This window comes from Hemitrygon akajei, chromosome 3, assembly GCF_048418815.1.
Source record: "Hemitrygon akajei chromosome 3, sHemAka1.3, whole genome shotgun sequence".
Taxonomy (NCBI): Eukaryota; Metazoa; Chordata; class Chondrichthyes; order Myliobatiformes; family Dasyatidae; genus Hemitrygon; species Hemitrygon akajei.
In genome coordinates this window covers 99,513,145-99,531,194 of record NC_133126.1, presented here as the reverse complement: position 1 = coordinate 99,531,194, position 18,050 = coordinate 99,513,145, and the positions used below count along the sequence as shown (strand labels likewise).

The 18,050-nt window shown below is 42.9% G+C and overlaps 1 protein-coding gene across 1 annotated transcript in view; it reads right to left on the bottom strand.

Annotated features, from left to right (window-relative positions):
• dnal1 (dynein, axonemal, light chain 1) overlaps positions 1 to 15,009 on the bottom strand; it is a 91,952-nt gene extending 76,943 nt beyond the window's left edge. The window contains exons 1-2 of the mRNA XM_073040453.1: positions 14,968 to 15,009; positions 14,844 to 14,882 (exon numbers count right to left, since the gene is read on the bottom strand). Coding sequence (XP_072896554.1) covers positions 14,844 to 14,882; positions 14,968 to 14,970 — 42 coding nt within the window. The 5' untranslated portion in view covers positions 14,971 to 15,009. The remainder of the gene's footprint in view (positions 1 to 14,843; positions 14,883 to 14,967) is intronic.
• Between the last annotated feature and the right edge of the window lie 3,041 nt (positions 15,010 to 18,050).

Here is an 18,050-nt window from a genome sequence, read left to right as displayed (position 1 = left end):
CAATGAGATAGCTTTTTAGAGCAGCTTGTGCTTATGCCTCCTCAGAGAAAGGCTGTCTTAGATTGGGTGTTGTATAATAAGCCAAATCTTATGAGGGAGCTTAATATAAGCAGGCAGTGATCATAACATGTTTGAATTCATACTGCAATTGAGACAGACAAGCACAAGTCAGATGTTATCAGTATCACAATGGAATAAAGGGAATTACGGAGGCATGACAGAGGAGCTTGCCCACGTGGATTGGAGGAGGATACTGATGGGGATGACAGCACAGCAAAGATGACTGAAGTTTCTGGAATAGTTCACAAGGTGCAGGATTGATATGTTCCACAGAGGAAGAAGTTCTCAAATGGCAGGGGTAGGCAACCATGGCTAACAAGGGAAGTTAAAGACTACATAAAAGCAAAGGAAGGGCCATATAGATTCACAAAAGTGTATTGGAATGCAATTGGATGATTGAGAAGCTTTTAAAATGCAACAAAAGGCAACTAAAAAAGCTATAAGAAGGGATTCCAGGTGATTCAATCTCTCCTCATAGTCTAACCCTTTTACCTCTGGAATCAACCTGGTGAACCACTTCTGCACTGCCTCCAAAGCCAGTATATCCTTCAAGTAAGGAGACCAGAACTACACGCAGTCTCCAGATGCGGCCTCACCCGTAGCTTGTACAGTTGCAGCATAACCTCCCTGCTCTTAAATTCAATACCTCTAGCAACAAAGGCCAACGTTCCATTTGCCTTCTTGATAGCCTGCTGCACCTGCAAACCAACCTTTTGCGTTTCATACACAATCACTCCCAAATCCTTCTGCACAGCAGCATGCTGCAATCTTTTACCATTTAAATAATAATCTGATCTTTCATTTTTCCTTCCAAAGTGGATAACCATGAATTTACCAACATTGTACTGCATCTGCCAGACCCTCACTAAACCTATCTATAATCACTCTGCAGACTCTCTGTATCCTCTGCTCAATTTGCTTTTCCACTAAATTTAGTATCATCAGCCAACTCAGATACACAACCTCAGTTCCCTCTTCCAGATCGTTAATGCATATCGTGAACAGTTGCGGGCCCAGCACCGACCTTTGCCTTGCAGCACACCACTCACCATTAATTGCCAACCAGAGAAATACTCATGTATCACAACTCTCTGCTTTCTACTGGTTAACCAGTTCTTTATCCATGCTAATACATCACCCCAACTCTATGCATCCTTATCTTATGGACAAGTCTTTAATGCAGCACCTTATCGAATGCCTTTTGGAAATCCAAGTAAATAACCCTCTATCCACTGCGCTTGTTATATCCTCAAAGAACTCCAGTAAGTTCGTTGAACAGGACCTACCTTTGTTGAATCCATGCTGCGTCTGCTATATGGATCCATTTCTTTCCAGATGCCTTGCTATTTCTTCTTTAATGATAGGTTCAAGCATTTTCCCAACTGCTGATGTTAAATTAACTGGCCTATAGTTATCTGCCTTTTACCTACATCCATTTTTGAACAGTGGCATCTTTCCTATGGTAAGGTGATCAAATTTGCCTCAGTCTTCACTGTGGAAGGTACTATCGGTATCCTAGAGGTTTGAGAATGTTGGGGGCAGAAGTGTGTGTGGTTGCTATTACTAGGGAGAAGGTGCTTGGGAAGTTGAAAGGTCAGTAGACAAGTCATCTGGATCTGATGGACTACAGCCAAGGGTTTGTAAAGAGATAGCTGAAGAGATTGTGGAGGCATTAGTAATAAGCTTTCAGGAATCATGAGATTCTGGCGTGGTTCTAAAGGCCTGGAAGATTGCAAATGTCACTTTGCTCTTCAAAAAGAGAGGGAGGCAGAGAAAGGAAATTATAGGCAAGTTGTTTGGGTCAATCGTTAAGGATGAGGTTCTGAGGCACAAGTCAGCATGGTTTCTTTAAGGGAAAATCCTGCCAGATAAATCTGTTGGAATTCTTTGAGAAAATAACAAGCAGGATAGACAAAGGAGAATCAGTGGATGTTATGTACTTGGATTTTCAGATGCTCTTTGACAAGGTGCCACACATGAGATGAAGATAAGAGCCCTTAGTATCAGAGGAAAGATACTAGACTAGCATGGATAGAGCATTGGCTGATTGGCAGGTGGCAAAGAATCGGAATAAAGGGAACCTTTTCTGATTGGTTGCCAGTGACTAGTGGTGCTCCGCATTGATTGGTTTTGGGACGACTTCTTTTTATGTTGTATGTCAATGATTTGGATGATGGCTTTGTGGCCAGGTTTGCGGGTGATATGAAGAAAGGTGGAGGGGCAGATGTGTTGAGGAAGCAGGGAGGCTGCAGAAGATTAGGAGAATGAGCAAAGAAACAGCAGGTGAAATATGGTGTTGGGAAGTGTATGACCATGCATTTTGGTAGAAGAAATAAATGCGTAGACTACTTTCTAAATGGGGAAAAAATTCAAAACTCTGAGGTGCAAAGAGACTTGGGTGTTCTTGTACAGGATTCCCTAAAGGCCAACTTGCAGGTTGCGACAGTGGTGAGGAAGGCTAATGCAACGTTACGATGCACTTCAAGAGGAGAAGAATATAAAAATATGGATGGAATGCTGAATCTTTATAAGGCAATTGTGAGGCCTCACTTGCAGTATTGTGAACAGTCTTGGGTGCCTAAGATGTGCTGGCATAGGAGAAGATTCAAAGGAAGTTCATAAAAATTATTCTGGGATTGAAAGGCCTATTATATGAGGAGATTTTGATGACTCTGGGCCTGTACTGGAATTTAGAAAAATAAGATGGGGGTGGGAGGGGAACTCATCGAAACCTATTGAATATTGAAAAACCTAGATACAGTGGATGTGAAGAGGATGTTTCCTATAGTGGGGGAATCTAGGACTAGAGGGCAGAATCTCAGAATAGAGGGGTGTCCATTTAGAACAGAGAGGAGGGGAATTTCTTTAGCCAGAGGGTGTTGAAACTGTGGAATTCATTGGAGGCCAGGTCATTGAGGGTATTTAAAGCAGAAGTTGATAGATTCTTGATAAGTCAGGACACAAAAGGTTTCCGGGAGAAGGCAGGAGAATAGGGTTAAGAGGGAAATGGATCAGCTATGATCAAATGGCAGAGCAGACTTGATGGCCAAATGGCTTAATTTTGCTGCAGCATCTTATAGTCTCTTATGGTCATCTGGATTATTGACATGTAACATGAAAATAAGTGATCCCAAAACTGACTCCTGTGGAACAACATTAAGCACCGGCCAACAACGAGAAAAGACCCCCTTTATTCTCACTCTTTGTTTCCTGCAGGTTGGCCAACCTTCTGTCTGTGCTAATAACGTTCCTGTAATATTATGGGCGCAGGGACACTTGAAGACTCCCTGATCTTTCACATCCTGCAAGTCCATGCCACTGCTATAAAACCAGTAAAGAAAATCTAAACAACCTTTCCTGGGCCACTGTTCCGCCTCCTCATGCCCAAGGCTCTTTACTTACCACACACACATAGGGCCACTCTTAAAATGACAGCTCAACTAAAGCCTTTTATTGGTTGGTATATTTCACAAGTAGTCAAATAAATGTGTCTCTGTAAAGCTCTTAGCCAATCAGAACAGCTCCTATTCTTGGTCCAGTTCTTGCCAATAGACCCACTGAAATGAGCTTTTACTAACGGCAGAACGAGTGGCTCTTTGTCTGCGTATCACACTCCAGCCACTTTCTTCAACACCCCCTTCTGTTTTTGAGAGTATTAGAGAGTCACAGACATAAGTGGAAAGAAAATGAACAAGAGGAGAAAGAACAGAATTTCATTAGCAGAAAATAAGAGGTTCTGCAGGGGAAGCAATGAGATGATTGGTAGGCTTAGGAGAGAAGGGGGTGTTGAAGAAAATGAACAGACTAAGCCAATTTGGGAAAGGGTAGAACTGGAGTTTGGAGACATATATGGAGGCAGGCTGAGCTAGAAGTAGGAAGGGAAGAATGAAAGTAGAGGCAGCTCTCGAGTGTGATACACAAAGAGCCACCCGTTCTGGAATTTGATAAGCAAGGAGGTGATAATGGGGGCTATTAGGAGAGAGGTGAAAGGCAGAGGGAACCAGGACCAAATGGGGGAGCAGCAGAAAGCCAGTGAGTGAAATAATGGTGGATAGAATTGGGAGGGGAAGGGGGCGGGGAGGAGTATGGGAAAACAGACAAAAATAGAGGGACTGCAGAAGGATTGGAAGAAAGAGTGCATGGGAGGGGTTGGGGTTGTTATCTAAAATGGGAAAAAAATCAATCTTGTAGATTACCCAGTCAGAATGGAATGTGGTATTCCTTTAGTTTTCATTGGGATTCCACCCTGGCAGTGAGAAACAAAACTGACAGGTCAGTGTGAAAATGTAAAGGGAAATTGAAATGGCACACAAATGGAAGATTGGGAAAGCTATTGCAGACACAGTGTATGTACACTGCAAATCAGTCAGAGGGAGAGATGTATGACATGTGCAGGCAGATAGAACACATTTAAAATGGCATCATGGTCAGTACAGACATCATGGGCTGAAAGACTTGTTCTGTACTGTGTTCTATGTCTCAGCTGCAGAAAGCAAAGGATCAACATGAACTGAAGTGATGTGGGCATCACAATGGTGTGACAATTATTGCTACTGTTTCACATCTTGAGGGACTTGGGTTTGATCCTAATCTTGGATGGGCACATTTTGCAAATTTCTTGACCCTTGGCCTTCTCCAGTTTCCTCTCACATCCCTAGTATGTGAAGTGGATTAATTAACCACAGTAAATTACCACTTAGAATAAATTAGTCATCCAGCATGGAAACAGGCCCTTCCATTGAACTCATACATGCCCTGTTGCCTTGTGAATTAGTCGATCTGCCTTCGTTTGGCCAACAGCCCTCTAAGCATCTCCTATCCATAGATAGCTTTTAAATGTAGCTAATATGCCTACCTCTGACAGCACATTCTAAATAGCAGCACCCTTTGCATGAAAAAGCTACCTCAATGTCCTATTTAAATCTCTCGTCTCTGATCTTAAGCTCAAGTTTATTGTCATTCAACCATGCACATGTATACAGCTAACCGACACATCATTCCACATATGAGCATAAGAAATAGGAGCAGGAGCAGGCCATCTGGCCCAACAAGCGTGCTCCACCATTCAATAAGATCATGGCTGATTTGACCATGGACTCATCTCCACCTACTTGCCTTTTCCCCATTACCCTCAATTCTCCGACTATGCAAAAATCTGTCCATCCTTGACTTAAATATATTTACTGAGGTAGCCTCCACTGCTTCATTGGGTAGAGAATTCCACAGATTCACCACTATCTGGGAAAACCAGTTCTTCCTCATCTGTCCTAAATCTGCTCCCCTGAATCTTAATGCTATGTTCCCTAGTTCTAGTCTCACCTATCAGTGGAAACAATTGTCCTACCTCTATCGTATCTATACATTTCACAATTTTATGTTTCTATTAAGATTTCCTCTCATTTCTTCTGAATTCCAGTGAGTACACTCCCAGGCGACTCAATCTTTCCTCATTGTCTAACCCCTTCATCTCTGGAATCAACCTGGTGAACCTCCTCTGCACTGCCTCCAAAGCCAGTATATCCTTCCTCAAGTAAGGAGACCAGAACTGCACTTAGTACTCCAGGTGTGGCCTCACCAGTACCCTGTACAGTTGCAGCATATGCTCCCTGCTCTTAAATTCAATCCCTCTAGCAATGAAGGCCAACCGTCCATTTGCCTTCTTGTTAGCCTGATGCACCTGCAAACTAACCTTTTGTGATTAATGCACAAGCACTCCCAAGTCCCTCTGCACAGCAGCATGCTGCAATCTTTTACTATTTAAATAATAATCTGCCCTTCCATTTTTCCTTCCAAAGTAAATGACCTCGCATTTCCAACATTGTACTCCATGTGTCAGACTCTTGCCCACTCACTTAACCTATCTACATCTCTCTGCAGACTCTCCGTACCTTCTGCACAATTTGCTTTTTCACTCAGTTTAGTATCATCAGCAAACTTAGATATACTACACTTGGTCTCCTCTTCTGGATCGTTAATGTATATCATGAACAGTTGCAGGCCCAGCACCGACTCCTGTGGCACACCACTCACCACTGATTGCCAACCAGAGAAACACCTTGTATCCTGACTCTTTGCTTTCTATTAGTTAACCAATCCTCTATCCATGCTAATACATCACCCCCAGCTCTATATATCCTTATCTTATGGATAAGCCTTTTATCAAATTTCTTCTGGAAATCCAAGTAAATAACTTTCATCTGTTCCCCTCTATCCACTGTGCTTGTTATATCCTCAAAGAACTCCAGTAAGTTTGTCAAACAGGAGTTGCCTTTGTTGAATCAATGCTGTGTCTGCCTGATGGATCCATTTCTTTCCAGATGCCTGCCTCATTATTTCTTCTTTAATGATAGGTTCAAGTATTTTCTCAACTAGAGATGTTAAACTAACTGGTCTATAGTTACCTGCTTTTGCCTATATCCTTTTTTGAATAGCGGTGTGACATTTGCTATCTTTCAATCTGCCAGGACCTGCCCAGAATCCAGAGAAGTTTGGTAAATTATCACCAAAGCCTCTACTATAACTTCTGCCATTTCTTTCAGTACCCTGTGATGCATGCCATCAGAACCAGCGGATTTCTCTATCTTCAGGCCCACAAGTTTGCTCAGCACTACCTCTTCAGTGATAGCTACTGTATCCAGGTCCTCACCTCCCATCGCATCCATAACATCTCTCTCTGGCATGTTAGATGTGTCTTCCATCGTGAAGACCTGACACAAAATGGTCATTCAAAGCCTCTGCTATTTCCTCATTACCCAATATCAATTCCCTCTTCTCATCCTCCAAGGGACCCATGTTTACTTTATACCTTTTCCGCTTTATATAATCATAAACATTTTTACTATCTATTTTCGTATTTTGTGCTAGTTTATTTTCATAATGTCTTCCCTTTCTTTATTGCTCGCCTAGTGGTTCTTTGTTGCTTTTTAAAATGTTCCCAATTTTCCAGTTTCCCACTACTCTTGGCAACTTTGATGCCTTCTTTTATTTCCTTAGTCATCCAAGGCTGGCGCTCCCCACCCTTACTGTCTTCGCTTTTAACTGGAATATACTTTTGTTGAGCACTGTGAAAAATCTCTTCGAAAGTCTTGCACTGTTTCTCGATCATTCCACCATATAGCCTGTTCCCAGTCTACACTAGCCAAATCCTCCCTCGTCCCATTGTAGTCTCCATTATTTAGGCATAATAGACTTGCTTCAGGTTGAATTATTGTACCCTGCATTTGTATGAGAAACTCATTCATACTGTGCTCACTCTTTCCAAGAGGATCCTTAACTACAAGATCACTAATTTTACCTGTCTCATTGCACAGGACCAGATCTAAGCTCAAGAAAGACATCACGATGCATTCTATGAAGTCTTCCTCAAGAATGCCTCAACCAACTTGATTCACCCAATCTACGTGCAAGTTGAAGTCCCCCATGATAACTGCTGTTCCATTCTTACATGCCTCAGATATTTCTCTGTTTATTGCCTGTGCCATGTCATTATTCAGTGGCCGACAGACAACTCCCACCAGTGAATTTTTTCCCTTTACTATTCCTAATCTCTACCCAAATGGATTTGACATTCTGCTCTTTAGATCTTATATCGTCTCTATTGCCCTGATCTCATCTTTAATTAAGAGCGCTATGCCACCTCCCTTACCTTCCTGCCTATCCTTCTGTATTACTTGATATCCTTGGATATTCTCAATCCTCTCCACCCTGCAACCACGTCTCTGTAATGGCCACTAAATCATACCCATTTGTACTGATTTGTGTCACAAGTTCACTGACCTTCTTTCGAATACTATGGGCATTCAAATAAATTGCCCTTATACTCACTGTGCTTTTAAAATCGTGTAATCTTTTACTCTTTTGCACTTGACTTTTCTTCACCACTCTTACTTTTCTCTTTTTGTCTTTTGCTTTTACTTTAACATTATCCATACTTCTCTTTTTTGACTTTATCTATACTTCCCCAATCTGTTGAACCTACCTCCCTACAATTTAGTTTAAAGCCCTATCCACAGCCATAGGTTTGTGATTCGCTAGGAGCCAGATCCCATCACAGTTCAGGTGGAGTCCGTCCCATTGGTACAGCTCCCTCCTTCCCCAATACAGGTACCAATCTCTCACAAATTAAATCCACTTCTCCCACACCAATCCTTGAGTCACGCATTGAACTCTAATTTGCATGTAGTAAACCAGGGATTACCACCTTTTTGGTCCTGGTTTTTAATTTAGTCCCTAGCTGCTCAAATTCCCTCAGCACATTACATGTATAGTGACATACAGCACATATAGTTACAATCCAGCAGATGCAGTCACAAAATAATATTAGCACAAGTCCAAGTGGCATTGCATAAAGATAGGCAGGTTGATGAAGTGCATGTTGACATAAGACAGTGTAATGTTACTGGCACTATTATTTTTTTTTAAATTGAGATACAGTTCGGAGTAGGCAAATCCGGCCCTTTAAACCACGCCGCCCAGCAATTCCCCCAATTTAATGCTAGCCTAATCACGGGACAAGTTACAATGACCAATTAACCTACCAACTGGTACACTTTTGGACTGTGGGAGGAAACCTGACCATCCGAAGGAAACTCACATGGTCATGGGGAGAACATACAAACCGCTTAGAGGCGGCAGTGGGAATTCAACCCAGGTTGTTTGTACTGTAAAGCGTTGTGCTAACCAATACACTACACTAATTTAAAATATTATTTATGATAATAAAACAAGCAATTTCAATACATCAAAATCAGCAATAAAAGATGAAAAGTGCAGGATGAGTGTGCATCTGTGAGTAGGGGAGTGAGGGAGTTGGGGAGGCAGCAGGGCATTCAGATGGGGTGTACACGTGTGCTGGGAGGCAGCAGGGTATTAAGAAATCTACCAGCCTGGGGGAAGAAGCTGTTACACAGCCTGGCAGTTCTGGTTCTTATGCTGCGATACCTTCTGCTTGCTGGCAGGAGGTCTAGGAGATTGTGGGAAAGATGAAAAGCGTTTTTGACAATGCTGGAGATACTGTATATGCAGCATTTCTGATATACAGTATATCCTGAATGGGGTGGTGGGGGAAGGAAGAGATAGACCCCAATGATGTTTTCAGCAGTCCTCACTATGCATGGCAGGGTCTTGCAATCTGATGCATTGCAATTTGCATACCAGGCTGTAATGCAGCTGATAAGAATGCTCTTGATGGTGCTCTGATAAAATGTGGAGAGAATGGAGGGGATGGGGATTTGCTTGCCTCAGTATCCTCAGGAAGTGGAAATGCCGCTGTGCTCTCTTGGCTAAAGTAGTAGTATTGAGGGACCAGGTGAGCTGTCAGTAATATGCACACTCTCCACAGAGAAGCCACTGATGTGCAAGAGGGTGTGGTCAGCCAATACCTTCATGAAATTCACAATCATGTTTTTAGTCTTGTCCACTTTGAGACTCATGTGTTGTGTTTACACCTGTCCACTAGTTGCTCTACCTCCTCCCTGTATGGTGTTTCATCATTGTTGCTGATAATGTTGTGTCATCAGTGAACTTAATAACATGGTTTAAAGAGGGTGTGACGGTAGCGTAGCAGTTAGCGCAACATTAGTACATCTCAGGGCAGAGTTCAGAGTTCAGTTCTGATGTCATCTGGAAGAAGTTTGTATGTCCTTCCCATGAGGCATTTGTTTCCTCCAGGTGCTCTGGTTTCCTCCCAGATTCCAAAGACGTACTGGTCAGTAGATTAATTGGTCATTGTAACTTGTCCTGTGATATGGCTAGGGTTAAATAGGTGGGTCGCTAGGCGATGCAGCTGGTGGGCAGGAATAAATAAGTTAATTAACTGGATTCAGCATTAAATCTATACCCTCTTGTTTCTAGCACCTCTCCTAAGTTCCAGGGAATAAAGTCCCAGTCTACACAATCTACCCTTTTAACTCAAGCCTCTAAATCAGGGAACAAGCTAATAAACTCTTTCTGATTTAATGACATCCTTCCAATAACATATTTATAGAAACTGTATAAAACTGGACATAATACTCTACGTAGGGCCTTACCAACATCTTACTAAACTGCAACATAACTTCCCAACTCCTATAATCAGTGCCCTAACTGATGAAGTCTTTCTGTGCCATAACATACCTCAGGGTCCTGCAATTCACTGAATAAGTCGTACCCTGGACTAATCTCTCACACTTATCTGGATTGAAAGCCATTTGCCAACCAACAGATCTCATACCCAGCTGACTGAAATCTGCTGTAATTTTTCATAACCTTCTATGTTGTCTACTTACTTTACATTTTTACTGGTACTTTTTACTTTACTGGTACTTTACATTTGCAACTTACTAACCGTGCCTTGTACACTCACATCAAAATCATTTATATAAATTAGAAACAAAGGTCCCAGCTCCAACCTCTGTACCACACCACAAGATACAGACCTCCAGTCTGACAAACAACTCTCAACCATTACCCTCTGCTTCCTACCACTAAGCCAATTATGAATCAAATCCACTATCCCTCCCTGGATCTCATACAATCTAACCTTCCAGATTAGACTTCCATGAGGGACCTTCTCAAAAGACTTTCTAAAGTCCTTACAGACAATATCCACTGTCCTACCTTTACTTGCTCTCTGGTTCCTCCTTCAAAGAATTCCAAAAGATTTATAGACACAATTTCTCACACACAAAGCCATGCTGACTGTCCCCTCTCACACCCTGTCATCAGAAATTTACCCACTATTGATGTCATGACTCTCTGGCCTGTGGCTTCCTAGTTCATTCTGCTACCCTTTATAATCTCCAGTCCTCTGGAACTCCACCTGCCCACAATTGCAAGTCCAAAAATGCACTAGGTCATCTCTAGAGATTTATCCACTTCCATGCACTTTCAGGCCTCCAGTACCTCCTCCCTGCTAATTTCTATATGGTCCAAGACAACACCACTTATTTCTTTAACTTTCAGTTTTCTCCACAGTAAATACTGAAGAGAAACATTCATTAAAAATATCAACTATTTCCTTTGGTCCCACACAGACGGCTTCACCTTGCCTGCCAGATATATCTCATATCCTCTGAATTTTTCTCTGAAGTGCACTCCTACAAGTCATCAAAGGATTCACTAGATCCCAATTGCTTATGGGTTGTGTATGCCTTCCACTTATTCTTAGCCAGAGTCTCAATCTCTCTCAATAATCAGGGTTCCCAAAACCTATCAGCTTTGCCATTCACATTTACAGGAACTTGCAGGCCCTCAACACTTGAAATCACACTCTTAGAGTCTGCCCACTTGGCAGACACTCCTTTCCCTGGAAATCAACCTCTAAGATTCACTTTAGGCACCAAAATCTGCTCCTCCTCAGTTCAAAACCTTTACCTGTAAACTGGCCATATCCCCCTTCATAACTATTTTAAAACTAATAGAATTATGGTCACAGGACCCAAGGTGCTTGCCGACACACACATCCACTTGTCCTACCACATTCTCCAGGAGTCGTCCCAGCATTGTACTCTCTAGAAGTTCCTTCGGTATACTGGATAAGGAAGCTTCCTTGGACATCATTCACAAATTCCACTCTGTCCAAACCTTTCACACAATGGATGGCCTGTCAATATTATTTACCCAACCACACCCACAGCAGTATCCAAAGGAATATACTTGTTATTGATGGGAATGACCACTGGGGAGGGGGATCCTACACTGTCTGTCTCTTCCTCTTGCCTCTCCAGGTGGTCACCCAATTATCTACAGCCTGCACCCCAGGTGTGACCATATTAGTCTATGACACATTCAGTATCCTGAATGAACTATGTCCAAATTCAGTTGCAGTTCCTTAATGTAGTCAGTCAGGATCTGTACCTGGGCGCACTCCCCACAGGTGTAGTCCTCAAGATGCTAGAAGCTTCCCCAATCTCCCACATTCTGCAGGAGCTCACCGCTACCTTAACTTGACATCTCAACTAACTCATTCTAAATAGTAAAGCTTTAATGATTTACCCAACCTCACCCATTTCCTCTTCTCTACTCAGCCTCCTCCCATCAAAACCTCAATGGGATTTGATGGACATTTATGAATAAGAATAAGATACAGGGATATATAGAAACAAGGAAGGGGAAATAGGCTTACTCCCTGGGAGCTGTCATTGATCTGATAAGCTGAATGTCCTCCTCTATCATTATAAATACAAGAAATAAAAACGCAGTGGGATTGCAGAGTTCAACCCACACCCCCTATTACCTAGAAGTATATCTGTATTTGATCCTGGAAACATATCTGTATTTATATAATTGGCAAAAATTAAGATGTTTATACTAAAATATGCACTGTGGTCTCCAGAAGCCTGAAGTCCCACACCACCACATTCGACTATAGCTATTTCTCTTCCAGCATCTGGTTCTCAAACTAGAGTTTGGCACCACTATGACCAGTCTGATTACTTCGCACCAAAATGAACTTCTACAAGAAAAAAAAACCCAGATTTTAAAAAGTTGTGTACATGTTTAACTTGTGTTTTTCTTATGAATGCTGCTTATCTAATGTTGTCATAAGTGTTTTTCATTGCACGTATGCATACATATAGTGAATAGGACTATAAAGTTGACTTTGAAGAAAGTTTTACACCTTAGAAAGTTATCACTGGCTTGATTAAAAGGATACAAAAAAATGACAGATGGAATCCATTCCAGAGAAATGCAAGGTAATATGCTTGGGTGGTAAAGATGGCAGCAGAATACAAAATAAGTCATTATCGTTTGACACTAACAATGCAGTTCACAGTATGTTTCAATGAACATGTGAAAATAAAGCTAATCTTTAATGCTCATTAATTCTTGAAAGTACGGGACCAGAAGATAACGTTGTTAAAAAGGCATTTGAGATATTGGCTGAATTCAGTAGGTTTATGTTATAACTGCATAAAAAAAGAGACAGGCTATAGTCAGAGTACTGCACACAGTTCTTGCCACCACAGCACAAAACAAATATGACAGCACTAGAATACAGAGGAGATGTGCAAGGATCTTGCCAGTCCTGGAAAATCATGGTTACCTGAAGAGGCCTTTTAGTCTGGGATTATTTTCTTTGGAATAAGGAAGATTGAAGGAACATTTAATTTAGGTGAAAATTGAGTAAAGACTGCCAGCAAACATAAAAATGAATCCAAAAGTATCCAAAATGCTAATTTCCTACCTTGCAATTCTCAATCCCAGTTCTGGTAAAATTTAACAGTGATGTGCCCAGAGAAAGCCAGTAGATGGGGAGGAATGCTCAGGTTTACTGGGTACCACAGGTCCATCACATGGGTAAAACACTGGTAGGCACAGCTGGAATGTAATGCTTATAGTACACAAATCTGTCATGCAAATACAAAAATTGTGCCCAGTATAGATGGGCATGGGAGCTGTATTTATAAACTTAGGATACAGTACTAGTGAACAAGGTTAATTTTTGACAACAGCTACCATTTCATATTGGGCTACAAGTTTAATTGAATTATCTTCTCAGATTTCACTCATTAAAGTCAGGTATGTGCATCTGAGCCTAATGCATTTCCCAGCAAAAGGACAGTGGTTTCGGAGAAGGAAGAGTCTGGAAATGTGTCCAGCTTCCTAACTTGAGAGGGATTAAAGCTGAGGCTCAGAGTGGCAGATATAAACAGCTAGCTTTTGAAGAAGCACTCAGTGATCTGGACTTTGCTTAAAAGTGTGTATCTGTATGTAATTACAAATACTTTTGAGGGCAGCAATGTTTTAAAACAAAATAGACAGGAACAGGTATTTAGATGATTATGTGCAGCATTCCATTTCTTCTTTAGGATTATTTGCTCCAACTCACACCATTTCAGAACATTGATTAGTCCATTCAACCTGTGCTGCTCCCATGACACTGTGAGTTTCGTGGTGAAGACAGAAGCACTACGCATTGAAAGCCTATCCACAACATGTTATAGTGGCAACAATTCCAGAAACCTAACCTCATTCATTAACAGATTTAGGGACTAGAACAAAAAGAGAGAGGAAGGATGTATCAATCAAAGAGCTCAGGGCTAGGGCATTGGGCAGAGGATGCTGTGGTTGATTAGGTAATGGATGGGGGCATTCGAGTGGACTGCACAAGAGACAGGGGGCACAGGGATAGATGAGATTAGCGACAGGAGTTGTTGGGGTCCATGGGCTGAGGGGCAGGGTGTGTAGGGGTCAACAAGGGATGGTAGGGTAGTTGAGTTGAGGGATATGGTGTTGAAACAGAGTGCTGGAGCAGAGAAACAGAAGAGGATGACGTTTTGGGCTCCATGGGACAAGGGACAGGGGTTAGTGGCGTCAAAAGGTGAGGGACAGATTGAGGGGTCAACAGGTGAGAGGTAGATAAGTTGTTGGACTCCGAAGGCAAAGGAATTAGATGCTGGAAAGAGAGAGAGAGGGATGAGGTGTGTTGGAGTTCACAGGGTGAGGAACAGGATCACAGAAGCAGATATTATGATGAATGGAGGTATGGGAATCCATGGGGGAGGGGATAAAATAAGAAGTGAATGTAGGGGGTTGGCACTCAGCTTCGGTACGGGGACAAGGGTGGGGGGTCATGAGTGACGTGTGCATTGGGAGACAGGGATGGACCTCAAGTGGTGGGGCGATGGGTCAAGAGTGATGTGTGCGATGGTCAGGGACTGGAGGAGAGAGGTGATGGGTACGGAGGGCAGGCACGGTTAGGGGAATGCGGGTGGTCGACGATGATGCCGGTCGTGTGGTCAGGGGTGTAAGGAAGATCAGTAACTGGTGGCGGGAGGAGCAGGAATCCGTCTGTTACTTACCCATTTGGCCAGAGCCTCTTTAATGGTGGTCGCTTTCGCCTGGAAAAGAAGAGTAAAGACGGCATTACGAAAGAGTGGGCCGACGGACAGCACCGGCGCAGAGAGCGAAATGGCACTCACTCACCATCCTCCGCGCTCTGCTGCCGTTGCTAGGCACACGGATGCTCCGCGCATGCGCGGCCCCAGGGGGCGGGGCCAAGTGCCTTGAAGCCCGATGTCGGCTGAAGGAAGAGCGTCGGGCCTATTCAAACCAGTAACAGGGTGTCCAGCTTGAAGAAGACCGTATTGCAGAGCTCTTCGTCCACTAAATTGATGCTCAGGAGCAGCAACAAAGGCATAGCCAATTTCCTATTTGTTCCCACAAACAATAACCTGGTACAGGCCCTTCCAGGGTTCTGAGCGTCCTATTTATAGGTACCCCAGCCGTACGAGGAGTCCCATGAATATTATTACACAAACGAGAACACATCTGGGGAAAGAACTGTCTGCATGTCACCTTCCCACGGATGCTTATGTGAGAATGCTGTTCTTGGACTACAGTTCAGCATTCAACACCATAATTACCCCCAGGCTCGACAAGAAGCTCAGAGACCTCGGTCTGCACCAGGCCTTGTGCAGCTGGATCCTGGACTTCCTGTCTTATCGCCGACAGGTGATAAGGATGGGCTCCCTCACCTATACCCCTCTGACTCTCAACACAGGAGCCCCCAAGGCTGTGTCTTGAGCTATTCCCTATACATCACAACTGTGTTGCCTGCCATGCACAGCTCTGCTGATTAAATTTACAGATGACAGGATGTTGATAGGCCTTATTTCCAGCAATGATGGGACAGCCTACAGAGGAAAAGTCAACACCCCGACATGGTGGTGTGAAGAAAACAAACTTTCCCTTAATGTATCGTGGAATACAGGAGGAATGGGAGATAGGCTCACCCCATTGACATTAATAGGACTGCAGTTGAGAGGGTGAGTAGCTTCAAGTTCCTCAGTATACACATCACCAAAGATCTCACCAGTTTTGTACATACGTTATGTGGTGAAAAAACACAACAGCGCCCCTTTCACCTCAGATGGCTGAAGAAGTTTGGCATGAGTCACTTAGTCCTAAGGGCACCATCGAAAACATCTTGACTGGCTGTGCCTGCTGTGGGAACTGTACTACCATCAATTGCAAGGCACTGCAGAGAGTGATGTGGACAGCCCAGTGCATCTGTAGATGTGAACATAGAATAGAACAGCACAGTACAGGCCCTTTGGTCCACAATGTTGTGCTGACCCTTAAACCCTGCTTCCCATATAACTCCCCACCTTAAATTCCTCCATATACCTGTCTAGTAGTCTCTTAAACTTCACTAGTGTGGCTGCCTCCACCACTGACTCAGGCAGTGCATTCCACGCACCAACCACTCTCTGAGTAAAAACCTTCCTCTAATATCCCCCTTGAACTTCCCACCCCTTACCTTAAAGCCATGTCCTCTTGTACTGAGCAGTGGTGCCCTGGGGAAGAGGAGCTGGCTGTCCACTCTATCTATTCCTCTTAATATCTTGTATACCTCTATCATGTCTCCTCTCATCCTCCTTCTCTCCAGAGAATAAAAGCCCTAGCTCCCTTAAACTCTGATCATAATCCATACTCTCTAAACCAGGCAGCATCCTGGTAAATCTCTTCTGTACTCTTTCCAATGCTTCCACATCCTTCCTATAGTGAGGCGACCAGAACTGGACACAGTACTCCAAGTGTGGCCTAACCAGAGTTTTATAGAGCTGCATCATTACCTCGCGATTCTTAAACTCTATCCCTCAGCTTATGAAAGCTAACACCCCATAAGCTTTCTTAACTACCCTATCTACCTGTGAGGCAACTTTCAGGAATCTGTGGACATGTACCCCTAGATCCCTCCGCTCCTCCACACTTCAGAACATTTACAAAGGTGTGTGTAAAAAGGGCCAGAGGATAATTGGGACTCCTGCCACCCCAACCACAAACTGTTTCAGCTGTTTCCGTCTGGTAAATGGTACAATTAATGGTACATTAAGGCCAGGACCAACAAGCTCCATGACAGCTTCTTTTACCAGGCCATCAGATTTATCAATACACATTGACCTGATTGCAAATCTGACTGTACATCGTATCTGACTGTACACAGGTACAATTATGTATACAATCTTAGTACCTGGGCAATATCCTCCCACATTTCCCTTCCTTATTGCTTGTACATTGCAACAGAGACGCAACATAAAAATGTTACTCCCTTTGATGTAAGAGATAAATAAATACAAATACAATGCAAATAATCGGACCTATTGCCTCTTAGGAACACAGAATGTCAAATTCACCACCAGAGGCCATATCGTAGCTGTTTGGGCACTGATAATGCCATTGCTTCTATTGATACTTGGTTCAACAATTCTCTATTACAATGTTACATCCACTGATACTTAAAACCCATCAAATTCTGATTCTGTACCATTGTAACAAGAAAGATCATAAATAAATGATTGTGTTAATAGGCCCTCATCATTACAATGCTGTGGCAGTGTGGTTACTGTATCAAGTGATCTTGTGTACTTACTGACATTAATTAAATTGACTTATAGACATCAGTAAAAATCAGAATATGTTGGTAACCCAACAATGGCCTATTATGACCAGACAGTCCTTGAGTTCAAGGATTAGACCATAAAACAGTTAGACATAGGAGCAGAGTTAAGCTGCTCAGGCCATCAAGCATGCTCTGCCATTCCATCCTGTCTGATTTATTTTAGCACTCAACTCCATTCTCCTGACCTCTCCTTGTAATCTCTGATGCCCGGACTAATCAAGAACCTATCAAACTCCTCCTTAAATATACTCAGTGACTTGGATCCACAGTTGTCTATGGCAATGAATTCCACAGATTCACTATCTCCTGGCTAAAGAAATTCCTCCTCATCTCTATTCTAAATGGACATCCCTCTGTTCAGAAACTTACCCTCTGGTCCTAGACTCGCTCACTGCAGGAAACGTGCCCTCCACATCCACTCTATCTAGGCTTTTCAATATTCAATAGGTTTCAATGAGATCCCTCCTCATTCTTTTAAACTCCAGTGAATACTGGCCCAGTGCTCCTCATATGTTAACCCTTTTATTCCTGAAGCATTCTCAGAACCTCCGCTGGACACTTGCCAATGCCAGCATACCTTTTCTCAGATAAGGAGCCCAAAACT